A 27,917-nucleotide genomic window follows, 5' to 3' on the forward strand; every position below is an offset into this window, starting at 1 on the left:
TCATGTTATTCAAACAGCTTTTTGTTGCAGTCTGCTCAATCCATGGGCATGTTGGCCCAAGCGCGATAGCAGCAAAAGATGAAACGTACCTTTGTAAAGGCACTGCTGCAATCTCCTGGGACCTGCCAGCTGGGACCCATACAGGCTAAGCAGGGCTTTTCACCTCAGGTGTTATGAGAGAAAGACATCCATGTTTCCAGGCTGGAGCTGACTCAGCTTGGACCAGCCCAGAGCAGTGGCAGGTGGGCCACACAGCCCAAGTACCTGTGCCCAGCCCCGGAGAAGGGCTGCTGCCTGCCCCAGTCTGGCTGAGCCAGCTCCCACCGGCCAGCACGGACCCAAGGGGAGGAGCGAGGGCTTGCCGGTAACCAGGCTCAGCTCCCCGGTGCGGGTCGGCCACGTCCCCACAGGAGCCATGGCACTGGCCCAGGCAGGAGGCAAAGGGCTGAGCTGTGCAGCCCAAGGGAGTTCTGCAGGATCAGCCCCGCGTCTGCTCCCGTCTCAGCCTGCCTGCATCCACAGGGCGATGCTGAGGGCACAGCAGCAGCAGCAGCAGCACACCTAGCGATGCCCTGGCAGGTAAGCACGGCACGGCAGAGCAATGTGAGAGCCCCACCTTTGGCACAGAAAACATCTTGTACATAAAATTGGGCAACGCCACAATGCACGGTGACTCTGCCTGTCAGGCTGCTTCTGGTGCTCAGCCCCAATATTTTCTGCAATGAGCCTTTTTTATTAACTGGCAGCTCTCCTGCTCCCATTTATTCTCGTGAGTAGGTTTATTGCTAAGATAATTCTTGGGCCCGACACAGCCCCCGTTCCCCGACGACTTACTCCACCAGGCTCCTCTCATCTCCTCTGCTGGCTCGCCCGCTGCTTGCACAACGGCATTGCGCATCTCCTCAGGGCTTAGGAGGGGCCGGCAGCAGGAGCCACCAGGGAGAGAAGGACCGAGCTCCAATAGCTTTTCCACACGTGGGCGCTGCCCCGGCGGCTGCTGCCCCAGCTTACTCCTGCCGTGGTGTCCGCATCCGAACGATGGCAGTGCTCCCACACACCCCGCGACCACCGCTCGCCTTCCAGAGGTTCACCTCCAGTTCACTGGAGAAATGGATTTTCACGTCTGCAAACAGGGAAAGCTATGGGGAGACCGGGCCTGGCTGTTGTGATCCACAGAGGCTACGTCGCCTGTAATAGGGAACAGACAAAAATATTAAGGAAAAACAAAGGATGAGCTGGCCTCCTGTGGCATCGCTCCTCCGCGGGCCTGATTTGACTGGGATATCAGTCTGCACCTGCGCAGAGGTACATTCTTCTCATCTTACCACAACCGTGGAAAATTCCTACCAAGAAGCATTTCAGGATTTGACTTTGGCAGAACTTAGGAACACCCTGGAACAGATTGTATAAGATAAGGGCTCACATGTAATAGTCTTAGATACACATAACTCAATGACTTCGTGTATTTCATGACAAGTCTTTAAGAAGAGATTACTAAGACATCCTAGCACCACATGTTATGCTGGGGAAAAAAGAGAACATGCCTGCCAAAAAGATGTTTCAAAACAGCTTTTTGATACTTCAATTATAAATTTAAAAGCATTATTATAAATTAATCTTGGCAGGCTTTCTTAGAGTCTTTCCTGTTTTCCCATTGTCGATTCCAGTCTTACCAGTAGAGTCCTTTTTCTTTTTCTTTTTTTATTAATTAGTTGTTACCTGGCTATTTCTTAATTGGCCAATCCATAAGCCCCAAAATGAGTGGGAGGGGGTGGAAGTATAGTCATCATCTGACAAAATTCTATCTATATGCTCTTCCAGAATGCTTCTCCTTGCAGTCTGACATTACAACCTCGGTGTAATGAGCAGGACAATGGCACAGGGTTGGACGGGGCTTAGAGATCTCAGGTCTTGTTCTCTGTAAGTTTTCTGCTTTTGTTGAGTTTGATGTGAAAGCAGCATAAAAGGGCCAGCACATGAGTGCCCATGGAAACACACACCTCCCAAAACAAAAGATGAAAGCTACTCTTTTAATGAAATCAGAAGGGGGAAGGAAAAAAGTGAAGGCAGAGTGGAAAAACCTGCAAGAGGTCAACAAGGAAAACAAAGGGCAGCTTTATGAAGCAGATATTTCACTCCAGAAATGGCAGAGCAGGCTAAAGAGCTGCTACCCAGTGTTTTTAATATAGAAATTCAATTTAATTAGGGCTTTGCTTGTTGCAAAAAAGATAATGGCAACCCAAAAGACAAGATTTAATAGTGATGAAGCTTAAGAGGGTGGAGAGAAAATAGACAAGGAATAAGGCTCTTCTCAAAAAGCAGAGGAATGCTAAGGAAAACGGAGGTGATTCTCTACATCTTACTTTTCCACTTTGATCAGAAGGAACAAAAGCTTTTGATGACTGTTATAGGATCCATTGATCAAAGACAAAAACCAAGTCCAAATGAGCTAATATCTGATTGAAGAGTAAATATAGCAGATCACAATTTCCTAGTAAGAAAGCAACTTTTGGACATATAGCAGATGGCATAAGAGGCTCAAACTGATGAAAGCTAGAAATAGATACATGTAAGTTGACATAAACGGCTCAATAACAAGGATGAGCTGATACAGGAACTATGATACAAATGATAAAGCTGGGCAAATCATTGTAAAATTTCTGCCAAAAAGCTGTTCAGAGGCATCCACTTGAGCTGCATCCCAAGCAGGACAGACACGTTGAGTGAGCAGTGCTGCACTGGGCTGCCGTAGCGTCGGCCCCGTGCTACAGCCCTGACCCATCATTTCTGCTCCCCTGGGTTTAAGCTGCCAACACCTCCACACTTGGTAAAGAGTTATCCTGGCAGCTTGCTAGATGACAGCTTGCTAACAGGCTGTTGCCAAAGCAACTGCTTGTGTGAAATTTTGATTTTTGGTTGGACATTCCCATTATAAGGAGCCTCATGCACTGGCTGTTCTGGTCCAGTGTACTATGGGGGCTCTCTGCCAGAGCAGAGACAACCGTGACTACCTTGAATTCTTATTTCTACAGTTGCTGAGCCCAAACTGCAAAGCAATTTGAATTTACTCAACTTGCTTGCTACTAAAAGAAATGCTAAGAGAGAAGATGGTGTTTCAGGGTAGCCCAAGATGAATAGTGGAGAAGAAGCAGAGTGATGGATTTGCTTCCACACCTTTTACAACCTAGGAGGAAATATATTAACTCTCCAGGAGCATCTTTCCATCTCTTTAGCAGCTGCACAGTTAGAATTTATGGGGTTTTGTGCTAAGTCTGATGCAGAATCCATTTAGCCCAAGATTTAGTGTCAGAAGTCAATAACCAGAGAAGAGAAAGAACAGGACAAGTTTATCTACAGTTCCCCAGCATCCCTTCGACTTCCAGGCACTTCCAGCTTGGGGGATTTCTGCAGATGAACATGTTTTCTGTTTATTTAGTAACTGTCAACACACAAGTACCCTCCCTCTCTAATAAAACAGATGGAAGATCAACCAGACATGGTTCCTTTTTATTTTGCATAGGTACTTTGTACACTCCCTTCACCTTCCTGTCATTACTTCAATTTAAACTATACAGAACTTAGAAACTGAAGCATAGAAGGAGAATAATGTCCTATTGTGGGGAAGGTGGGAAGGAACGTTCACCTTTGGAGACTGAGGCAGTTACTCTGGCATGCTTACCCATCTAGCAGCATTTCCTCTGCAGTACTGAAGATTTAGCCCTCATTCTATCTTGGCTTTTGAGGCACTAAACTCAGTTTAGAGCAATGTGCCCTTGAAAATCTCATCTTGAGCATTTCTGAAATTGTTGGCATTTGCTATCATTGATTTTAAGGAAGGAGTTATGGATGAAAGAGCTACTTTCCACAAGGCAATTCAGACTGAGAAACAGCAGACAGTCCACAGGAGCAAATAAAGCTTACAAAAGCAATTTGTGTTGGCAGGCAGGTGGCAACTTCAGTGCCGGGGGTTGCCAGAGGTGCTCAGGCTATTCAGATCATGCCCAAACACTGTACAGGTTAGGAAGACAGCCTGACATCTGGCAGAAATGCAGCAGATGTGATGGACATACTGGGCATAGTACTGCTAATGTGTCAAGTATGTCCTGTGCACAACAGGCAACAAAGTCTGGCTCCAGCTGGGAATATCATGTATCCAAGATCAAGGATTTCCAAGCTGGGAAGTGATAGAGCAGAGGAGCTGTGAAGGTGGGCTTTGCAAAAGTGAAGTGCAGTGACTAAGTAAAAAAGGAGGAGTGCGTGTTCTGGAAAGAGAAGGCAATTGCATCTGAAGTGAAATTTTGAATGTTGCCTTTAGATCTTGCTTGGAGGGTCTTTTTGTTCTAAAGCTGCTTTTACTTTCACTACAGTGAAGTGCCAGAAAAGCTGCTTCAAAAGTACATATAATTATTGTATTCATAAATTCTGTGCTAAAACATAATCCAGCAAAGGCCCTGGAAACAGCTGAAGTCAGTTTTTCCCCAGTACAACAGGACAGAGATGTTATAGGGTACGTTTCTTCTCCAAATGCTCTGCAAAAGGCCCAAAGGCTTGGACTTGCATGGAGAAGAGCAGCCAGGGGTGGTCAGGCAGCTGCAGTACTCTGGCCTCAGCCCCTCTGCCTGAGCCAGGGTTCAACACTGAGAATTGGATGAGCAAGAGAGCTGTAGAGGGACTTTTCACAAGGGCATGTAGTGACAGGAAAAGGGGAAATGGCTTTGGACTGAGAAAGGATTAATTTAAATTAGGTATTAGGAAGAAATTCTTCACTGTGAGGGTGGTGAGGCACTGAAACAGGTTGTCCAGGGAAATTGTGAATGACCCATCCCTGGAAATGTTCAAGGCCAGGCTGGATAGGGAATTCAGCAACTTGGTCTAGTGGGAGGTACCTCTACCTGTGGCAGGGGCTTGGAAGTAGATGATCTTTTATGTCCTTTCCAACCCAAACCATTCTATAATTCTATAAATGCAATGATTATAGCTTGCCTTGTGATTTATATAGCCACATGTATACTGTATTGCTTATTTTAAAAATTATAACCTACATTTCAGAGGTACCACAATGGCTTTGCTGCAACTGCCTTGCAGGTGATCTTGGTAGGAAAGGCAAGGCTGCAATGCTAGTCCATAGGGACACCAGACTACAGCAAGGAGATATTTGAGAAGTCCCTGGGTTGATAACCTCTGCAGATAGTGGCCTTCTCTGCTGCAGTGCCTCTGGGGAGCTTTCTAAGCTTCAGTAAGTGTCAGCACATCACAATCAGCTATAATCCAACAATTCCAGAAGAGCTGCAATGCCAGCTTTGCAATGCTGTGCCCAGTGAATAAACACAGTAAGAGCCACCTCAGCAAAGAAAAGGAGGAGGGGACAGCCTGCAGAAGGGACAGGGGCACTTGCTCTTACACATCCTCCCCAACAGCTCATGTCAAGGGCTATTCTGCATGATCTGGTATTAACTCAGCTGTCCCCACCCTGCTGGACTCTGCCAGTGTGACCGTCAGGAACAGCAGTGGAGGTGGCATTTCAGTGCAAGGGAGCAAAGGCTAACCAGGAGTGCTGGATGTAAGGAACAGCTTTCTATGACAACCTCCTGGTACTAGCTTGCTCCTGGCTCCCTCAAATAGGAATTGGTTAATTTAAGGCACCAGATCCCCAGTTGGCACTCAGGCATAACTTTGGAAAGTGTATCTTATGCTCAGAAGCATGCACTTTCATGGGTGAGTTTTCTGCAGGGGATAGAGTGAACCCTGAGTGCTGGTTTGTGACACGAAAACACTGTTGCTTTATTCTCAAGCTTTTCCCAGTTTTATTCTCAGGCTTTTTCTGCCCAGAGATATTCTCAGCAAAGGCAGAAAGTTTAGAGGGGAAGCAAAAGCAGCAGCCTGCCTTCCAGTCTTATGAAGCAGAGGAAAGCATCTATGCAACACCCAGTTCAGGATCAGGTTTATGTTTGACAAACATAAACTCTCTCTACCATCTGATTGTGCTCCAGTAAAATTAGAGGTTCCTAACCTAGCTCTGAGATATGATGCAAAAATTTTATGGAAGTGAACTACAAAGGCAAAAGAGTTTTTCTTTATGATGAAACCTCAGAAGAGTAATTAATTTAATCAGCAGACTTCAACACCGCCTTTCATAACCTGAGATGTGCCAAGAGGCTGAGCTATGGGGGCCAGTCTTTATCTATGTGACCTTTACCACCAGGAAAATTTACAAATGGCAATTAGTAGATTCAGAGGCCAAAAAAAATAACTCAGACAGAGAGCATGTAATAAACCTCAGGCATTTAAGTCAGCAAGGTTGAAAGCAAAAAAGCCAAGACAGAAGTTGGGCTGTGCAACTTCCACCAAGAGCAGCAAAAGGAATTAGCAGTGGTGTCAGAAGAGGCATGCAAAACATCAGTTGTTGTATTCTGAGGTCATAAAAGTAAACACACTTACTTCACATGGGACCCAGAGTTGCTGGACAGTATTTAAGAGAACAGAAGCAAATTGCAAGTGATTGTATAGATCCTTGATAAGATACTTTTTCTCTTAGTTTTGCCATGAACCTTGGAACTTCTAGCTCCCTACCAGAGTAAAACCCTTTTCTTTCAATAGCGTGCAATTAGGTGAATTACCTGGTATAGATAAAGCTGCTCTTTGGAGAGATCCTACTTACAGTGAGACAGCATGATCCACAGGAGCAATAAAAAGAGGGGAGGCTCACGTACCAGGTAAAAAGTCAGAAAATTCTTACAGAGCTCTGTTTTGTTCAACATCCACTCCCCACCACAGCTCTTCCTGGACTAAATAAAGTGTCTATTCCCTTTCCCTACAGATTTAATCCCTTTTAAGAGAAATCTTTATCTCTGTAATAGAAATTGCCTGTGTTTGTTTATTCATCAGTAATGCCTGGGTGCACCTGAAGGGTTGACAGTGAAAACTACAGAGCTGTAGGAAAGCCTGCCACACTTTTGGGGTAGTTCCAAAGTGGTGGTCCTGCTACCAGGGCATGAAGCACCTCAGCAGGACCCAGAACTTAACCAAAGCAGCTATTCTAGCACAATGCTCTTCTTGTACAAATGCCTTCTCTAAACTTGTCAAGAGATGCTTAATTTTGAAAGAAAAAACAGCTACAGTCATTAAGTAAAAGCAATTGGGAAATCACTACCAATACACAGGGTCCTAGCTAAGCACCCCCACTAAACACAGTGAAGCAGGCAATGAAGAAAAATCCAGTATCATTCTGTTCTGTCTTGTATTCACCCCCATCTAGAGCAATTTATTCATACAACTTCCTAAAGAAAAATACCATAGGTTGCTTGCTGATGTACAAGCCACAAGAACAGGCCTCAGTCCCAGAAAGACAAGCAGCAGCAGGAGCATGGCCCAGAGCTATAATAATACTTTGCTGCCTCATCTTTAAACAAGCATCTCATTAAAACTAGATGCTACACCACTGCAGATCTGCCCACTGGTTCTCTCCAGTCTGTGATAAAGCCTCATCATCTATGTGCAAAACCTGTAATTTTAGGTCCCACGGCATCCTCACAAGGTTTCCCTTCTTTGAGTTAATTGCTTGTAACTTTTCTGATGTCAGGAATTTCTGAAATCAGTAATTGTGCCTTGTTCCTTCTCTATAGGCAGGGCTTTGTGTATTTCATGGATTGAAGACAGTATTGATACAGGTCTGATTAACATTTACCTTCTTGTTCCAGCTATTTTTTTTTCTGTTTGTGGGTTTTTTAAAGAAAATACAAGTCTCAAAAGAGCAATGTAGCAGTCACAGCAGCAGCACAGTGGGAGTGAGCAGTGACTGATGTTTTGCTGCTGCACAAGATGAAGTCCTTCCCCCCAAGATGGTGATATCACCATTCCAGCAAACACAGCTAGACTGATGGCAGAGCCTGGCAGAGTCTGCAGCCACTCTGCCTGCTCAGCAGCACTGCCTCCTCCCCTCTGCCAGGTGCACAGAGAGCTCCAGGTATGAGTCCTCTGGGATGGAGAGGGAAGGGGAAGGAATCACTGCTGGGCTGGGCTCAAGAGGACCACCTAGAAAGCACATAAGGAAAATGTAAATGGAAGCCGTGTCATGGGGGAAGGTTAGAGCATAAACCAGGCCCAGGCTCCAGTTAGGGTGCTCTGGGTCTCTTGAGCTGGACCAAATTACCTCCAACACAGTCTTATTGCATCTATTACCTCACAGGAGGAGTTGCACAGTCTCTACGCTTCAGGAATTCTCCAGAGGATGGTAATCTGATGGAACAGTGAAAGTTTAAGTTGTTATGGTGGGTTGACCCTCACTGGACACCAGGTACCCATTAAGTCACTCTTACCATTCCCCTCCTCAGCAGAACAGGGAGGGAGAAATAAGGTGGAAAAAAACCCCTCATGGATAAGGATAAAGGCAGATTAATAAAGCAAAAGCAAAGACTGTGCATGGAAGAAAAGGGAACCAAAAGATTTATTCTCTACTTCCCATCAGGAGATTAGCTTCTTCCTGGGGAGAAGGGCTTCAGTACACATAGCAGTTGCCATGGAAGAAAAATTCCCCACACCCTCCCCACCACCATCCTCCTTTCCTCTTCTCTCATAGTTTTTATAGATGAGCAGATGTCTTATATTATGGAATACCCTTTGATCAGTAGGTCAGCTGTCCTGGCTGTGTCCTTTCCCAAAATCATGCCCAGCTCCAGCCTTCTTGGCAAGAGGAATGTTGGAGAGACAGACTTGATGCAGTGAAGCACTGCTCAGTGACAGCCAAAGCTCTGGGGTGTTAGCCACACTTTTCTAGCTACCAATGCAAAGCACAGCTTTGTGAGGGCTCTTCTGGAGAAAATTACCTCCACAACCTGGTCAAGGGCTCAGGTTTCTCCTGTCATAGCTCCCAGTGCCTCCAGCAGGCATTTTCTCTTGGTCCCAGCAATACACCAGACTGTTCTGACCAAGTGTAGGGATCAACCTCCACTGCTCATGAAACCTCCAACCTGCAGTACTGCAAGGACCAACAGCCTACCTCAAATCAGATCTCTTCCTAAGACTGTTCTCCCCTGAATCACACTTTGAATTAAAGCATGGCTTCTGAGGAAGTAATGAAGGAGCCTTTCAGAATAGCAATCTTTGCTCGTACCATAGGAGAGAATGCTTCATTTACTTAGTCCTTAATAAAGGATTAACAGGAGCAGGTGTGCTAGCAAGGCTGCATCACTTGCTGCATTTTGGAGAAAACAGCACATTTAGGGTTAAGAGCTGCCTTTTTTTTTTTTTTTTTTTAATTGCCTACAAGCATGGCCTTGAAGCACCCCAGGAACTAGAACAGTACTTGTATGACCCCTAGAGGTCTCAGGATTCAGATGAGGAACTAACTCCTCAGAAGGAACTTTTGCAAGCTGCTTTCACAGCAGACACTTGGGCCCTTATTCTTTCCAACACCCTGAAAGCTCTCTACCATTCCCCTGAGGGCAGGACCCCCAGACTGGTTTGCTGCTGGTCCCTCAGGAATGTAGGGTCCAGTATAATGCTCCTGGAGACTCAAAACTTGCTGGCTTGAAGCACTGCTGAGAATTCCTGCAGCTCAAGGGTGCTGTTCCAAATAACACACTTATCCAGCCCAGTCCACTTTGAACCAAGCTGTTGAAAATGCTCTTTGTTGCAGATCAAACAGCCTCTGGAGGGCAGTGGGCATGGCATTCCAAAGCAGAACGGAGACGCTGCACCTGAAGGTGACTAAGTTTCGCCCATACCTGAGCAGCATACCCCTGAGGTCATTTGCACTCCACTACTGTTTCAGAGTGAGGGAGTAAGAAGCCAGTCCACCCTTGGGTTTGGGATGTTAGTGGTAAGCCTTTTTCAGAAAGTTTTTCGTGAACTCTCATCCTTTGACTATGAGGAAAGAGATTATCTTGTGACCACCATTCTGTTTTCAGCTTTGTTGCAAACAGTAGATAAAAGCAACAGAGGTTTAATTCACCACAGATATCTTCCTGACATTCACCTGGAATATTAAAATGCTAATCAAAAGTAGGCACAGCCTGCAGGACAAGAAAATACACCTTTAACAGCTATGAACCATGTCAGGCCTCCTGTGGAGGAAGCTACCAGCTTCCTGTGAAAACGTGGGTGAGCTGGACAGAAAATTATTTGAATAGTCATGGTGCCAGAAGGAACTCAGTGCTATGAAGAGTAAGCCAACCTTCCAGACTGTAGAAGTGACAATTCTCCTGCTGAAGGCCACCAGACACTTACTTTTGGGAACTGAGCAGAGAGAATGAAGCAGATGTGCTTTCCCAGTAGGTGATGACAGGTCCTCAGGGTCCCACAAATCCATCAAGCTAGTCAAGGCTTGGACACCTCATTGTGATTCAGGGTAAGCTGGCAGCCTTGTGCATGACTGAGACAGTCACCCCTTACCCCACAGCAGACCCACTGCTGTGATGCAGCCCCAGGGTTGCCAGCAGCCCACCCCTGGACACAGGCTGCCCAGTGAATGGGACATGTAGAATTAAAGGAGCTATCCCACGTGCTCTAGTGAGCTCACAGGTGCTGAACAATAGTCTCAGTAATTTTACATTTTTCAATTCATGTTTAATTAGCTTTTCCCATCTCTTTCCTCTTCCTCATTTAACCTTCTGTAGCATTATTTTGCAGCACAGCTGTGTCTGCTACCATCCCCTAATCAATTGTGGCCCTGTGGAAGCCAAACCAACACTTCCATCCCCATTGAACATGGACTCCACATTCCAGCCAAATGCTTTCTCTGTAAAGGTCTTTTCTAACTGCTGGAGATTACTCTAGACGACTTTACCATCTATTTAAGTTTATTGTTAGGGTATGCTTTTGCTCCAATGTAACATTAACAAAAGACACTCTTGTAACTGAAAAGTTGTGAGCAGCTTGGTTGTGCTCAGCTGGACCTGAAAATACAGAATGAATAAAAGAGCCAGATCTATTACTTATCTATGGCACACTAACAACAGAAGCATGCAGATGTGGGCACTAATGATACTATCATTCTTTATTTGTTCATATTATATTGCCTCAGAAAATTTCCTGCTAACTTGTTGTTAAGCATGCTAATGGAGAATTCAAAAGGAAACAAAACCAGAGTGTGATGTGATTATACAGTATTTAAGACTGCTGTTAATCAAGTTGTCTGTTAGTGATGACAGACACATAAAAAGCAAATACCCAGTGAATCCAGTTGAATAATTCTATTCAGTGAAACACTCTGCCTACAATAATCTGGGTTAAAATTAAGTAATTTTTTAAAAGCATGTGATTTTTTGCTCCACTCTTCTTTTGACATCTCTGGCATCATTGTATTTAAATTAATCAAAACTAGTGCACTCTTCAAACAAAAGTGAAAAGTAGGAAAGACTGTAGTGTGCACTCTCCCCAGCACACCCAACACCATTGATAAAATCTTGTTCAGTGAAGAGTGATATGAATAAAAATAATGACCTATGAAAATCTGTTTCAAGTTCTTTTAAAATAGAGATAAAGATTTGTTGTGAGTAGCTCTGTGAATGCCAAGACACAGAACATGACAATGGCAGAGATAAAAAACAACACCTGCCCCCCAGAAAAATCCATAATCCTAGATGGGTTACTTAAAAAGTAGTACTGGATCACTTTTAAAATAAATGTTTTCAGAAAGTAGAATAGAAACCCTCCTTGAAATTGCAGATGCCCTTTTTTAATCTCAATTTGCATTTTCTGGATGTTCAGTAGATGGATTTCTACTCTGAAGCAGGAACACCCAAGAAGAGACCACAGCAGTTCCAGATGCCAGCTTTTTCACAGACCAAATTTTCCACCCTGCTATGCTCCCCATAAACTCACATCCCACCCTCCACAGTTAGATTTGTATTTCATCCTGATGCAAAGGTGCCTCTGGGTTGCCTTCTCAACACCCATGGTAGAACTACACCTGACAGGAGATCCAGTACTGTCATGGCCAGACAGAGCAACTGATGTGGCTTAGGCATGACTGAGCTCACCCCCAATGTCCCCCCCTGCACCCCAGGTAACCAGAAGGCACCACATGAGATGCTCACCTTTGTGGTGCAGTGTCCTCCTGGTGGCCTGCAGACTGGCAATTAAATGTACAAAAGTGTTTAGATAGACAGACGTAAGAACAAAAGTGAGCTAGGTACTCGCTATCTCTGCTCCTCCTTACTGCAAAGGTAAAATGGAGTTCTTTAAAAGTGTCTGTTGACAATGAAGCCCTAATTTGCACAACACAAACTAGATACAAACACCTTCACTACCTTCTGTGTCCCTTCACAGAGCTGGACTTGCCTCTAACAAAGAAGAAAGATTTCTCCTTTTTAGTAGACTTCAGAGAACAGTGAGGAAATAGATGTTCAGCCTTTAATTGAGCTCTAGGTCACTCACTCTGCCTGCAAGTACAAAGGAGGTGGCTGCACACAAACTACAGAGGTCACCTTTGGTCCTATATTTTGCCACTGATGAAAACATATTAAGAAAGAAAACAAGAGTCAATATATTCTTTTTCAAATGAATAACAGAAATTTGTAAGAAAATATGGATTCTTCACACTTTTGTAAACCAAATGAGAGGAGTTGCCTTTCAGCCCATAGTCTCCTTTTCTTGCCTCCAAAACAATCACACTGAGGTCGTCAGCTTCTCAAACTGGGACCGGTGCACAATCAGGAATTCTGGCCACACTCCTGCATTTCTTGAGAAATGACTGTGAGGCATGTATCATAATCCTGGCAGTGTCAGAGAACCAAGCTCTGCTAATCAGTGGACAAAAGACGTAGATGCTTAAAATGTGACATCTGAATTCCTGAAACATGGGAAAAAAATTTCTCTCTCAGAATGTCATTTATCGTTCAGGATGATCCTTTTTGGTTTAGTCTGAACCCTCTTGCCCCAATTTCCATGAACAACAACAGCTTTCCTAGGTTAGGAAAGACCATCTTCTACCTTTCTGCACTGTTGAAAATTCAACACCCCAACATCCCGTTACACTTGAGCTCTGTAATTTTGCTTGTGAAAAGAGCAGTGAAGGCATCACAAGACAGTTTCTATTTTTTCTCATTTCAACAGTGCAGTGACTCAGTACAAGAAAGAAGAGTCGATCTCTCTGCCAAGCTATGGTGCAACAAAAGAATCTGTCAGCTCATCCCTCGAAGGCCTCTGCAGCACACAGATCTAAAACAGTATTTTTACAGCATCATTGTTCTCCTCAGTAAATATTAAGTCACTCTGCTGCCTTCATGGTAAACAGAGTTACTCAGTGCATAAATAGCTAATTTTCCATTACTAGAATCGTAGTTATTAATAATTTCTCTATTTTCTAATAATTTCTTCCTCAAAGATTACTGGATCTAAGCACAAGGCACACAAAGGAAGGAGGAAGAGGCCAAGACAGATAGATTAAACAGTCCTGTCTCACTCAGCACTACAGCTGTCATGAACAGTTCTGCCTAGTCACACTCAAGGCTGATTTAGAACAGATTTCATCTTGATGAAATTTCTTCATGGAAAGGGTTGGCATGAACTGCCCAGGGAGGTGGTGCAGCCACAATCTCTAGAGGTGTTCAAGAAATGACTGGACATTACGTGATGATCTCAGAAGTCTTTTCCTCTGAGTCTAAATGATTCTGTGATTCTGCAAGCATTAAGATCTAAGCTACTGTTCCTACAGTTTAGTCAGAAGCTCCTGAGCTAGCTTTAAACCAGGCAGCCCTTGCCTGGCAGTAGCATGGGCCTTGGGTCAGCCTTGTCACCAGAATCATGGCATGCAGTGTCACATCATGTTTTTTACCCTGAAGGATGATCAAGTCCAGGGACATGACTCAAGGGTCCTAGCATCAAAAAAATTCAGGGACCAGATTCTACTGGCACTCACCATCTGCTACTCACAATCTTTATCAAATCCAGAGCTCTTATGAACTCAAAATGGAAAAGTCTTTCTTACAAGATCGAGAAAAATCACCTAATGTAAATAAAGGGTGAAAGAAACACTTGAGAATGTCTGGTGGCACAAAGAAAAGGATAAAAATTTAACAGCAAATTTAATAGTTCATAAGCTGAATCATTAGAACTACTTTTCAAATCATATTCTTGCAAGGAAGGTATTTCTTATATCATCACATCTTCACATAAAAAGTATTAGGGAATTGCAAAGCATGATTTCAACATCATCATCCAAGTATGCAGAGTACTGAAAAGCATCAGCATGACAGAGGCCCACAATCCACCTAAGATTGCAAACTTTCCCTTACACATGGAAAGCCCACAACTGCAGCAGTTTGTTTTGAACAGAGTGACATGGACAAAATCTGAATTTCTATGAAAGATATTCTGAATCAGACTAAAGAGCTGTCGAAATCTTGAAGCTGCCTCCAGTGGATGCCACCAGTGGGATGAAAAGCTTTGAAGAACATGTAGTCATGAATCCCTAAAATATTGCTCCTCCTTTAAATGCTTGGTGACTATATTTAAAAGTATGCCAGTAGATGTTTCTTTTATTTTTTCCCTTAAGTATTGAAATCCATATAATCCTTTGGCCTCCACCCATCCTGTTCCAAGGAGTTCTTCAGCCTTATCACATGTTGTACAAACTCTTCCACTGCCACGCACCGTGTACATTTCATGTACCCTGTTCCTATACTGTAAGAGACTGTGAACAGTAGCTCTTTATGCCATCCATTAGCCTTAAATAAACCCTTGGCCATCAGTTTTCCATGCTGAAGACTCCTGTTCTGAATATTTTACCCTTATCTTTAAATACCTTACTCCCTCAGCTTTCCAGACAATATTTTTTTCCACAAGGAAGAGCAAACCAGTTTCCTCAAGCAGGCAGTGTAAGTGCCAGACCCTGAACTACGTGGCAAATGGATGCAATCGTTTTTCTGCACAGCGAACGAAAATGAACAGCTTGTCTTCTAAAGGAGCTACTCAGAGTTACCCTGGTTAAGTGGGAACTGATAATACACAGGGAACACACTTGAGACTTTTTCCACATACTGAGTTTATTCTTGGCTAGACACCCAGTTTAGCTTTACATTAAAACCTGGACTTTAGGCTTGCATTATGTATGAGAATCCAGATAAGTTTACAGTGTTAATTATTCCACACAAAAGAAAACCTGCCATTAACAATTCAATGCATCATTTACATCATCAAAATAAAAAGAACAATTCCCTTTCTTCTAATAAATTTGGGCATAACAACTGCATCACTTTACCAGTTTAGCTCCTTGCTCTTAAGTTACTGATTTGCAGGTATGCTCCTATTAACTGCAACAATTATGAAAATTAGTTTTATCACATGAACTTTTGACTGGGATCCATTACAATGCCATTCTGCCTCTCCCACTGCATCTAGAATATCATGGTTTCAAAGTTCAGGGTGCTTTGCAAAAGCAATTTATTTGCCATGGGCATGCCCCAGTTGCTGGTTTCTTACTTTACTACCAGAGACATCCTCCAGAGCTCTATCACTCTGAGAGGGTTAACAGAAATTAACACACAGAACTGGAGATTTTGGTGTTCTCAGCAACAAACATTTCCCCATATATGTAAGAACTAAGGTGTTGAGCAAGGAGTGTTGATTATGGCACTGCTTTAAGGAGTCTGGAAACCATAATTTTGTGCTAAGTAATGCACAGAGCAACCTTGGCATTCCTGTAAACTGTTTAAAATTTAAATATTAAAGAGCTTGTAAGAGTGAACAAGGGACACAAAGGGTGAACACTGGCAGGTAAATACAGTGAGAGAAGACAGAAGTCACAGCCTCCTATTTTAGCAGTCTCAAGTAACATTTAAAGGCACCTCTTGAACAAATGCCCAGGGCAATGAGACATGTAGGAAGGACTGGAGAAGTTCTTCCTATTATTAGGCTCAAGAGAAAGAATTGAAAAGAGGCCCTCTGACTCAGTGAGGAAGAAACCCTGGGAATCTGTCTTACTTGAGCCTTGGTGACAATACAGTAATATTTTGCAGCAGAAGATGATAAAGAGGAAGATCATATTCAGTAAGCTCAACCACATTAGAAACTAAAGGCACAGCATGTAGAGCCTGTGAAATGAACATGATCAGTGAGCTGGAATCAAAAAACATAAGTTTTCAAGTCAAGCTAAAATAAAAGGGAAAAAGGCAATATCATGAAGGATGATGTCCAGAAAATGTCACCATATCATAAATACACTTTTTTTTTTTCCTGGAAAAGAGAAAGGGCTGATCAAATTGCAGGGTGCAGAGATGCAGCCCTGTGAATACTCAACTCCCTGCTAGGCTGTCTGCTCCACTGCTGCAATAGTCTGGCCCAGAAAGCCTGAAGTCATGGCCACAACATCCAAGGTGGAACACTGACTGCTTCTCCTGCAGCCTCATCAGCACACCCATACTAAAAGGCAAGGGCAGTCACCAGCAAAGTCCTCAGTTATGCCATGTCTCAACTCACTGTCACAGCCTACAGAATCAATTTGTTTATTGTTACAGAATGCAAGACAAAGATCTCAAAAGCACCCCTATGACTGAACTCCTCCTAAACAAACTAACATAGAATATTCAGATTTACAAAAGGAACATATTCATTTTCAGTTAAGCAGCTTTCCCAATGATCAGCACACTCATAAAAAACACCATGATAAAGAAAATCCACATGAAAAACCTGTCCATCACTTTTGCAACTTTTTTCCACTCGATTCCTTTGGCCCGGTTTGCTTTATGGTCTCTAACACAATTAGCAATATACTCAATATTTTTAATCAGCATTTTGTAACAAGAACAGCAATTAACAGTCTCCCTAACATTTTCACCATGAACTCCATAGCCTTTATTCCAATTTCCATTGAGCTTCTCCTTGAGATTGCAGTCATCATTCCTAGTGGAAAGAGGACTCCTTACCTCTTTGTGCCCCCTCTGACCCCCATCATCCCCCTCTAACCTACATTCTTCCTCCTTCTCTCTTTTTGGACTAGTGCAATTTTCACCCACATCATAAACAAAAAAGATTTTTGACATATAGTCCAAAATAAGCACCTTGGCCCACTGTGGAACAGGCTTTGCTTCTGAGCCACAATGATGGAGATTCATTATAATGATTGTCAATGCAGTGGAAGCTGTGATCATGGTCATAGTTGCTATGTAGTACTTCCCTAGAACACAAAATAAAATTATATTAAAGATGTTACTCTAATTTAAAAAAAAAATCAATGAGAAGTAACAGTGTGACAACACAGTGCTAAGCATAAATGCAAGGGAAATAAAATTTTAATCACCTTAATTCTTTTAGATCAGGATTCACCATTTAAAAACAAAGATAAAAGCCATTAAAATAAAATCTCATACTCATTACTGGCATGTCTTTATCAGACGAGTGTGTGACTACTGTATTAGCATGGTAAATATTTGCAGGCTAAAACCTCTGATTACTTGAAACACATCCATTCAGAAAGCAGCTCAAAAATGTTTCTCAAGAGCCTTGTTCTTTTCATAGTATCTGCAAAATCCCCATGCCAATGGCTTCACATGGCACCTTAGAAGTCCCATTTCCTGAGGTATTAACAGTGATGACCACACTTTGTTTGAGCAATTGATGCACCCCACACCAGCAGATCCGTGCTCTCACACTCACATGTCAGTGAATAGGCAGACCTTGCTGGCATCCACAACCAGTGTGCTGCCAGCCCCGAGGTCAGAGCACAGAGCTGGAGAGAGCACAGGCTGTGGCTGTGCTCCTCTGCCCTGGCTTTTGGTAACTGAGGCACACAGCTGAGCACCCAACCAGCCTGTGCAGAGAAGCAGCTCCCAGCCCTGCTCTGCAGCCTCTGCAGGAGAAGCAAGAGCTGACAGCAGCAACACAGCAACACAGGACGTGCCACGGGCGAGTGTGACTGAGCCCAGTTCCAAAGGGATTGGAAGGGATGGCAAGGGAGAGCGTGGGAATAGGGAAAACAGACTGGGCTCGGTTCCTTTCATTGCACATGAACTTTCTGAACTCCCAGGCATAAATTAAATTTCAGCATAATGAATTCCCAGGAACTATAATCCAGTGTAGCAATTGTCAGATATTAAGTCAACTGTGAGTATGCCAGCCAGGCCATCCAACTGTCTGGATCTGACAGAAACATATCTTGAAACAGTCTGACCTCGTGCTTATAGCATTTGATTATACTTCACTTGTTAGCTCTAAAATTGTTTTCCATTATCAGCTTTATTTCAAGATGTGATAGCATAATTCAAAATCTCTAACTATATTTAATAAATATAAAACAGCTAGCTAATGTATAATTTAAAATAAACACAAAATCACTTCTAAAAACTGTAGCATACCTGTACAGATTCCACACATATTTTAAGTACTTCACTATGTTTCAAAACTGTAGCAAATTTATCTTCCCAGAAATCACAAATTACATGAAGATTCCCTGACATACAGCCCTGCTGTTAATAAGTCATGCTTAAAGACAAAGTGTGTAAAGCAGCTCACCTATCAAAGGCACATTTTCAGATGGGGGCATGATCTCTGCAACCATCAGCTGGAACACTGTCAGAGCAAGAAGAACTGTAACACCCAGAGACACTTTCTCACCAGAGTCTGCAGGGAGATAGAATCCCAGCGGGGCCAGGAAAGAGATCAAGATGCAGGGAAGCAACAGATTAAATATGTAGAAAGAGGACTTCCTTTTCAAAATCAGCGTGAAGGTCACATCTGGATAAGGCTCAGAGCAGCAGCCATAAGTGATGACATTCTTAACTGCTGGCATACCATGAATCTCCCACTCCACATCTTCTATGAAGTCAGAGAGGTCACCACTATCAAGAGAATTGATGAGGTCTACCTGATTACCATTATAGGTCCAGGACCCAAAGGTGAGGTTGCACTGCTGGCTGTCAAAAGGAAAATAAGACACATCCACTACACAAGAGCTCTTTGTGATAGCAGGTGCATCCCAAGTGATTTTTCCGTCATATCTCAGCACTACATTTGTATTTACTGGTTCTGAAAAGTCATCATCAGCCCTGAAAGACAGAAAAATGGCAATCAGGATTGACAGACAAAAACTTAGGGGCGAGGGCCAGAGGAGGTGGGCAATGGGGAAGAACCTCCTTTCACACCATTAAAAGAATGCTTCTGAAATCATATTTACACTGAATTTTAGTAGGAACTAACTACTAACCATTATTTACAGGTATGAATGCCCATGAATGACAAACATCAGTGCTGCTGAATTATGTTGTGTTTTTTGGCCATAGTTCCTTCAAACTTGACCTCAAACAGGGCACAGTAGGATAAGAGTCCATTAAAAGATGAAAACAGTCTGCAGGTCAGTATTGGCCTGGGAGAGCAGACAGGGAGTGCAGCCTTTATACATCACCTTTTTGTGGACAATCTTCCAGAGTTCTCAGAAGCCTCAGCAGAAAGCACCTCAGACAGCCAGGATATTCAATTCCCAGAGCAGAGAAATTCTAAAAAGCTTTGTTGTGTAGCATAACTTTCAGATCTTGTCTATAGCTTTATTGCAAAATATTTAGATTATCAACAACAAATGTTAAGACAACAAATATACCCCTTGCTAAGGTAAGGTAGAGATGAAAGTTCTGACTCTGTAGGACAGTTTCTCCTTTAACCCCCTCCCTCCCTCAAATATGCAAGCTGATTTTCTCCAGCCACACTCACTTGTTATATAGGACAATATCTGGTCTCCAAACCAAATTGCTTGGAATCCTGATAGAATCCAACCCATCATATTTATCTTTGTCCCATCTGAGGTATGCATCATACCAGCTCTGTCGAATCCATAAGTAAGCTGACAAAATTTGGTTCCTTTCATCCTGCATAAAAATGTAGAAATATTTCTAGCTGAAGGTGACAAAATCCCGTCTTAGTCACAGACAGCATTTGTGATGTGGCTTTGATGTAGTGCTCAAAACAGGCCAGAATACTAACAGGACACAAAATAATCCTCAGACAGGCATCTAGGCCCATACACTGTAGAGGAAAATCACTTGTGCAAACCTTCATCTCTCAGCACCCTTCCCAGTTTTAATCACAGTATCTAATGCTCACACTTCTTCCTAATTTCCTTTTGCAAGCTTCAGAATAGCAAATAGCTAACAGATCCAGGCTAAGAAATTCTTTGAGAGCTTGGCAAGGCCTTGAAATTGTAATTCAGAAATTACAAAAATAATCTTTCCTTCTCCTTCCAGACACACTTTCTTTTTCCTTAAAAGTGTATCTAAAAAACCATATTTATAAAAATTACTGAAGACTAATTTTAGGGATTTTATGTAGAAATTAATTGCAGCTTAGAAAAAGCATTTGCTGTATTTAAAGCTCAGCAAAAACTGCCTGGAGGGTGTGATACCAACACCTAACTACAAAAGAAGTCTTAAAAATTCAGCAGCTCTAAGTTTCCAGACTTATAATGGAAGTCTTATGTGATGCAGCCAGAGAAGAATGTACAAGAGTCTGGAGAACAGAGCACACCCCCCGTCCCTCAGGCCACCCCCTCTCCCCTGCCCCGAGGAAGCATTCCTGAAGTTGTCACAACAAACTGAAGGCTGCTTTTCCTGCTCCAAACAAAAGGCTTACATCTAGTATATTCATGCATATTTTTAGAAAAACAGAACTCTACTTTTACTCACCATGTCTTTAATTTGGGACAATGTGATCTGAAGGGTGACATTCAGTACTTTATCTGTGTCTTCCACTGGTCTCAGAGCATTGGAGTAGTCTTCAAACAGTTCATTAAACAGCATGTGAGCATATTTTCCTTTGGCTGATTCTACAGCTAGAAAACATGGACTTGTTCAGTACATTAGAATAAGCACTGAGCAGAAAACACCTTCTTTCTACTGCTTCAAGCAGCATTTGCTATAACCATATTTATCATTCATATATGGTAGAATATCATTAGTTCAGATACAGAAGAGTACCTGATGAAGTTATTCAAATAGAGACAGTGTTCACCTGGAACAAGTGAATAGTTAACTAAAGTTTTCCACACCCACTGAAAGCTACTACATATATATAGTATATAGCAATCCTTACATTTTTTTGAAAGTGAACATACTTACTTTTATTTTACTAATGACTCTCACAGGCAGATATTACTGCCTTCCAGTCAGCAAGGTCTGAAATTACACTTACTCACAGGGTAATGGCTTTTGGTATGCCCCCAAATGCAGCACTGGTAAGATTCCTGCTACTTCCAGAATTTTGGCTTTTTCTTTTTAAACTAACACCTGTAAAATGTCTGAGATGCTTTTCTTCACAAGCTGGCAATTGCTTAATGTGTGAATACACCTGTGCACTGTCTTTTCCAAACCATGTATTTGGAGATGCTGCTTGCTATCCAGACTTAGGTACTAAAGATAATTGACTGAAACTTGAGGTTTTAAATTTTACTTTTGCTGTTTCATACTGTCTTGTACATCACAGTTTCTCTAGGCAGCCTCTTTACACAGATACACAAATTTCTGCAAGCAAAGGGCAAGGACAACAGAACCAATCTGTTACAGCCCACTCCTGAAAGTGGGGTAACTGAGGTTCTTCTTAATTGATCCCTTGGGATGGGTAGGAGTGAAACAGCACTGAACGACTGGTGGTGTATAAATACAGATATTTATGTATGGCAGGTTTATTTTAGAACAATTTGATGCAATGATGTCACTGAAACCACAGGGAAAACAGCAACTCTCCAACTCAGTCTTTTCCATGTTAGAGAATTAGGTATTACTTTATTCTGGGCAAGATGTTATTCTGAGCAGGACACGCGATAGAAATTATTTCATCTACACATGCCCGGGTTGTGCAGTGAAAATCATTCCATCCTACATGGTTCTTTACCAGACTTTTCACCTATTTACATATAAAAACCCCAAAGTAATTCACATTCACTCGTTTTAAATTGCACAGTTCTTAGAGTTCAGTCTTCTATTGGTTATTGATCCCTTCGCCTGCCGATACTAATTCAGCCCTCATTCCTTGGTTCTCTCTTATCAACCTTTCCCCAGACCAAGTGTCTCCGGGGAAGTAATGCCCGTTAATGTTCCTTTATTTCCTGGGTACCTTCTGGCTACTCCCCAGCTGTAGATGTTAAACTCATCAACCTCACCCGGTGAACAGTCTTTTGAAGACAAACTTCAATTCCCTTCCTCCCGGGCAAAGGCGAGCAAAGTCCTGACTAAAATTACAAAAGAAAATTTTAAAAGTTGCCTCAATTCCAACAATGGGAAAGAGGTACGTAGTGGTATCGGTTATTATCTATAGAAATGAAACAATATAAAAGCATAAAGAAAATAAAGAAGAAAGAAAAAGAAAGAAAGGATAAGGGTAGATACTGGAGAGGACCGGTATCACCATACATGATAAGAAGTATTATCCCGTCTCACGAGATCTACTTTTTATCGGTCTTCTCCCTTATCAGGTTTGAAGCCCAGCTCGTTGCTAAACAAAGGTTGATTCGTCCCGGTGATCTCTGGTGATGGTGATCTCTGGTGATGGCTGCTCGCCCGCTTTGTGCCTACCTTCCTCCCCCAGGTGCTGGGGTGCAGTCCGGCCTTATCAGAGCACCCGCTGCTTTTGCAATGGCCAATTGTTGGAGTCGTTATCGCTTCAGCGCTGCAGGCTCCAGCAAATGCCAGGGGGCAATTTGTAAGGAACAAGTGCTTTGGAGTACATCGCTGGTGATTCACACCTACTTCCCGGGCTAATTAAGAGTTTAAAGCAAATATTCCTGACGGAAAAAATATCCCAACAAATCAAAACTTCCCGAAGAGCGCTGCAATTCTGGTCGTACTTGATCGTTTTGTCTATGCATCAAACACAAAGTTAAACTAAACAGGTCAAACACTTCTGGGGCTCAGCCACGTAGGGTGACCATCAGGTCACAAGATCCTATGCGAATAAGATAAACTTCGGTGCAACATTTAACTAGCAAGCAGTATTCTCACCTTTGAGTATCACTGCTGTGAACAGCAACCAGAGAGAGACGTAAAAGGAGAAGAGGCTCCTCATCTTCATTTCTGGACCTTAAATAAAACTGTTCACCCAAGGGCACAGAAGTGTTTACCACCATCCAAAACTACCCAAAGAAGTAAATCAAATTGTACATCAGTGCTGATGCACTGATGCGGTTCCAGAAGCAGCTCGTTGGTCCCTGTCGGAGTCGTGCAGCGATCATGGGCTCTGTCCCTGCCACCGCCTGGGCTCGGCTGAACCCTCCCTCCCTGGGTAACCTGAGCGCTGCCTGCTCTCAAGCTAGGGCTGAGACAGAAAACAACAGATTGGGTATCAGTGCAAAAATTGAATTCCATTGCAATTTTGCTACAAATGCAAGATTTCGTCCCATTTACGACAAGTCCTTCTACAGTTCTTTGGAGGGCTTTGTTTGACTGCACTTGTATTCTGCAATAGCTCGCTCAGAACCAGTTCTATGGAATTTGTGGACCTTCACAAGAAAGTGGTCTGATTAATAGGAATATTAGCACTGTACATCACACAACCAATGTCACACAGGAAAAAAACCAATACTCATGGCCACTTCCATGCTGATAAAACAAGGTTTTCATTACCAATGTGTTGCCACATGGAAGAGATGCAGAAAACACATTTAATATTTGCAGTAATCCAATATCACTGTGCAAACAAGAACTTCAGCAGGTGTAAACACCTTAGAGACCAGTACTCCACACAGTAAATCAGGAGCAAAACTGGACTTTGCAGGTAAAATACAATTTCCCTTATACAGTACAATTTTTCACAGGTGAACTTGTCCAAAAAAAAAAATTACAGTTACTGGAACACACTTAAATTTAGCCAAAAGAGTTTCAGGAGAAAAACATGAACATGACACAACACCCTACCTTGCCTTCCATCTCACCCTGATAGTCAGAACTTCAACATCTCTGTCTATATTATTCATGTTGTCAGGTTGGCTTCCTGGTACCGCAGATATTTTCTTCCAAGTTTCTCAGACAAGAGGAGATTACTTCCTCCTCTCCAGAGTCCAATCCATCATTCATGATATACTGCAGTCCATTCTGCCATCCTTTTAGAACAGATAACAGAAAACAGTCACTAAAAGAGAAAGTGAAAATATAGAATGATCTCCCAGGAAAAAATTTGGTCCAGAATAGTCCTGATCCACAGAGGTCATAAAATATTGTTGTTTTACTCTTGCACAGTCTTTTGGCCAGAAGAAAAGTTATCCCTCCATACACATAATTTCTACACAGCAGCACTACAAGCAGTCACTGGCTAATGTTTGTGCTTTTGTGGGATTTATAAATCATTTACCTTTATGGCCAGGTTTCCTAGGTAAGCAATAAATAATTTTGGTCAAAGATCCTGTAATGAAATCCATCTCTGTCATTTCATTTGAAGAATTGTCAAAGGAGTTAAAAAGTAGAAAACTGTTTAGAAGTCAAAAGGGTCAGAACAGCCCCTAGGCAGTATGTAATAACTTGCATTCTCTGTGGGATGAAGGTATGTGATGCTAGAGACAACAAATGTCGTGGACAGAAGATGAAAGATTTTTGGATACAGTCAGAGAAGTGCATTCTCAGGGGATAATTTTAGTCTACAATAAATTGCCAGTCTGTCAGCAAGGAGCTACTGCATAACATCTCTTGCTCTAATCACGAGGGTGATGAGGGGTACTGCTTTAAGAGAGTTGCTATAAACACTACTGGAACCAGGACTAGCCTTGCTCTGCCACAGGCTTGAGACAGCCGTGTCCCCTGTTTCATCAGCAATACACACATGTCAAGCAGCCTGGACCAATGTACTTTAATTAAACATACAGTCAGGTAAACATGAGCACACATATCTATTAGACATGTTTGTCATGTTTGACATGCTGCATTGATTGCACAGTCCTTGCAAAAGTAAACTAAAACACCTAAAAAAGCCTTTTCAATACTGAAGACACAAGAAATTTAACAATGTTAGTACAACAGACCATTTGGCTTCTTTATGTTTGTTCACGAAATATCTGATTTGTATTTTTAATCAAAATATCCCTAGTGTATATATTTTGTATGAATGCCGAGCATTAACATCAATTTCTCGCTGATCTGAGAGATTCTTCTACAAACCCACACTTCCTCAGAACATAGCTTTCAAGTTTTGGCATGATCTAAGGCAATACTAGCCCCAGATCAAACATCCCATTCAACTTTTGAATGGAGCTAATTTACAGTTAGAGAGTTGTCTTTCTTCTCAGTAAAAAGTTCTGCTACCAAATCAGAAATTAATACAAGATACGAAGCCGCTTACAAAGATAATTTCAGAGCAGTGTCGGGTGTTGGGGAGTTAGAATGAAGCCATTAACCACTCCCAGAAGGAGAGCCGTTCCCAGCAGACTCCCGGGATGCTGTCGGAGTCCCTGTGCCAGCAGGTGGCCCTGTCACCCAGCCTACCGATGGGAGCCACGAGGCGGCTCATCGCCCAAAAATCACATCGCATTTCAGCCTGCTTCCGTCAGCTCCGCGGATCTTTTGCCTTACGTTTGACGTAAGTCACGGTGAGCCAAGATGTTCTTTTAAAGAGAAAGATGAGCAGAAGGAACCCAAACCGTTTGGTGGCTGAATCCGGGCTCTTTCCGGACATCCTTCTCGGCAGGACCAGCAGGGCTGAGCCCAGCCTCGGGGGGCTCCAAGGAGCGAGCTCAAGCCGTGCCACCCCGGGGAGCCGGTGCAAGGGCTCGGCTGGAGCACACGCTGCTTCTGCCCGTGCGGAGAGCGGCTGAGGCCCAGGGCACAGCATCCAACCCCGCTCCCACATACTTCGTTCGAACGTTTGACTTCGTGGGATTGAGTCTGGGCTATTAACAGAGCTGCTAACACTCAGTGGGACGAGAGTGGACCGTTCGTTGGTGCACTCAGCTTGTACACCACTCACATGGCATCTGTAACTTTTTGTACTTCTAGACACACGGATACTATTATGTAGACATCATCAAAAGTTTAAATAGGTCAGACTGAAGTGGAGATTACATAAGAGAGACCTCTTTCATATTAAAACTTCCAAAGCTAGATATTTATCTTAACCAAACTATAAGCAATGTAGGTAAGAAGTGTAAAAACTATTTAGAATTTTGTTCTCTCAGTCCTTCTTCTCCTGCATAAAGTAATAATTTGCTCTTGAGGCTAAGGTTTTTACATGTACATTTTCAGATTTTTTAAATGGATTCTTACCCTTTTTTGCATAAAAACCATTAAGAGTTTTCAGCCTTCAACTGGAAAAGCTGCAGATACTGTATTATCACAGGCCTCAAGGCCGTCTGTACCATTTATAATCCATCCCTTCATCAGAGAACAATAAAGAAGAACAGATTGGTTTCTAAGCACAGTTTGTAAGAAATGTCTCACAGTCTGCTTCTACTTGCCTTCCTGCCAATTTTTCCCCACAGAAGCTGTTGCGCTCACTTTCTTCACAGCATTTGCTACTGAATATTATCTTGTGATAGGGTCAAGCAGCACACTAACTGTTCAGAGTCAGACTTCTCTCCTTAGACTAACTGGTCTTAACAGCACGGGTAACAACAGCTGAGAGAACACAGCACTTCATTTAGATGCAACATGTTTCTCTCCACCTCATTTTTTCTCACCCACCTACTGCCTCCTCCTTCCTTCTCTCTAAAAATCCCCTACCACCCGAAACCAACATACTCATTCATATTTTCTTCCACCCTGCTGTAGACACAGAAGATAGGAAATACATTAGGAGAGCTCACAATTCTAGCTCATGAGACAATGTAGAATATTAGCCTCATTTTCCAGAGGCGGGAAATCCTCATTTGCATGTTACAGTTCTGGGGTTTTCTGAATATAAATTTTTTTGGTGCATTTAGACAGGCAGCTCTGCCAATCACCTCCCAGCCCCTGAAGATAAACTTTCTGAACCTAGAAGTCTGGTATTACCTAATGTGATCTAATATGCAGCAGGTTACCCCTTTCCCAGAACAATGCTTACAAGCTCATTAGTATTTTGTCCATCAGTATCTGGCAGGGTTAAGGACAAAGCTAGTTTATAATTGTAGGTATCCAAAAGCCATTTTATACACAGCTCTTTCTCATTGGGATAATTTCCAGCTTTGTAACATGCCTTTGAATGGCCAGTTGCAGAATCAGAGCTCTACACAAAGGCTACCTCTGGGCTTGGACACAAATCACAAGTTGGCTCTGATAGGCAGCCTGATGCTCCAAAGAAAACTGAATTAGAGAAAAAATAACAAGGCTGTTACAAGTGTGCTGACAGACTCAAACATCTTCCTCCTGATGGTCACTCTTGAGCCATGGCAGGCAGCACACTACCTCAGCTTCTGGAGTAGAAGGAAGTCTCCCAGCTCCCACTGCAGGCTGAAGACAGCTCTAGGTGCCTCAGCTGGTATGTGTATCACAAAAAACCCCAGACACTAAACTGATGTCGGAAGAGGCGAGACTGAAAGGCAACAGTTTAGATGCTAATTCAAAACTAAAGTTTCACTCTCTCCAAAATTTAGAGGTTGATAGGAACACCCCTTGAAAACACTACCAAAACTCATCATGACCAGGGAGTACCTGCACAGAGGGTTTAGCATTTCCTGAAAACATTTGCTTTCCTGGTAAACTCACATCCACCTTACAACACAAATTATGGCACAACTGCATAGAGGAGGACACAACTCTAAATTACCACAGTGCATTTAGGCCCAAACAAACCTCCCTGTGGGATAAAACAAGCAGCAACTACTCATCTCTGAGGGAAAAGAACTTTTGATAAACCATGGGTTTAGCTACTGAAACATCTTGTGGTACATGGGCAAGGACATTCTTTAAAATGTCCTAGCATGAACACACCTACATTATGCCATGGTTTAAGCAAAAATATCTCCTCTTGAGCAAAACATTGTAGTAAACCTGCTGATTTATTCAAACTCTGCAGCTACACTCATTCTGGCACAAGAGAGT

The 27,917-nt window shown here is 42.8% G+C and overlaps 1 protein-coding gene and 2 long non-coding RNA genes across 5 annotated transcripts; 1 reads left to right on the forward strand and 2 right to left on the reverse strand.

Annotated features, from left to right (window-relative positions):
• The first annotated feature begins 120 nt into the window (after positions 1-120).
• On the forward strand, positions 121-26,311 carry LOC132326575 (uncharacterized). Of its 3 annotated transcripts, none has more exons than XR_009486266.1 (2): positions 121-579; positions 22,391-26,311. It is a non-coding gene; the product is annotated as an uncharacterized LOC132326575 (long non-coding RNA). The 3 variants fall into 3 exon arrangements; XR_009486265.1 differs by lacking the exon at positions 22,391-26,311 and adding an exon at positions 8,186-11,448; XR_009486267.1 differs by lacking the exon at positions 22,391-26,311 and adding an exon at positions 907-3,490.
• Positions 713-6,794, reverse strand: LOC132326574 (uncharacterized). The gene is made up of 2 exons (XR_009486264.1): positions 6,618-6,794; positions 713-1,188 (listed from the first exon to the last, which is right to left on the reverse strand). It is a non-coding gene; the product is annotated as an uncharacterized LOC132326574 (long non-coding RNA).
• Positions 14,964-22,986, reverse strand: CHRNA9 (cholinergic receptor nicotinic alpha 9 subunit). Its single transcript, XM_059844948.1, has 5 exons — positions 22,917-22,986; positions 20,607-20,752; positions 19,639-19,793; positions 18,448-18,980; positions 14,964-17,113 (listed from the first exon to the last, which is right to left on the reverse strand). The coding sequence occupies exons 1-5, from the start codon at positions 22,984-22,986 to the stop codon at positions 16,557-16,559; spliced, it is 1,461 nt and encodes a 486-aa protein (XP_059700931.1). The 3' UTR covers positions 14,964-16,556.
• Positions 26,312-27,917: the final 1,606 nt, after the last annotated feature.

The sequence above is a fragment of the Haemorhous mexicanus genome, chromosome 4 (genome assembly GCF_027477595.1).
Source record: "Haemorhous mexicanus isolate bHaeMex1 chromosome 4, bHaeMex1.pri, whole genome shotgun sequence".
Taxonomy (NCBI): Eukaryota; Metazoa; Chordata; class Aves; order Passeriformes; family Fringillidae; genus Haemorhous; species Haemorhous mexicanus.

Excerpts from the sequence above, each read along its gene's own strand:
- CHRNA9 (XM_059844948.1), bottom strand. The coding sequence starts at position 22,986 with ATGAAGATGAGGAGCCTCTTCTCCTTTTACGTCTCTCTCTGGTTGCTG. Across the intron at positions 20,753-22,916 it reads CACAGCAGTGATACTCAAAG|CTGTAGAATCAGCCAAAGGA; the intron begins GTGAGAATACTG and ends CATGTTTTCTAG. Across the intron at positions 18,981-19,638 it reads GATATTGTCCTATATAACAA|GGCTGATGATGACTTTTCAG; the intron begins GTGAGTGTGGCT and ends TCTGTCTTTCAG.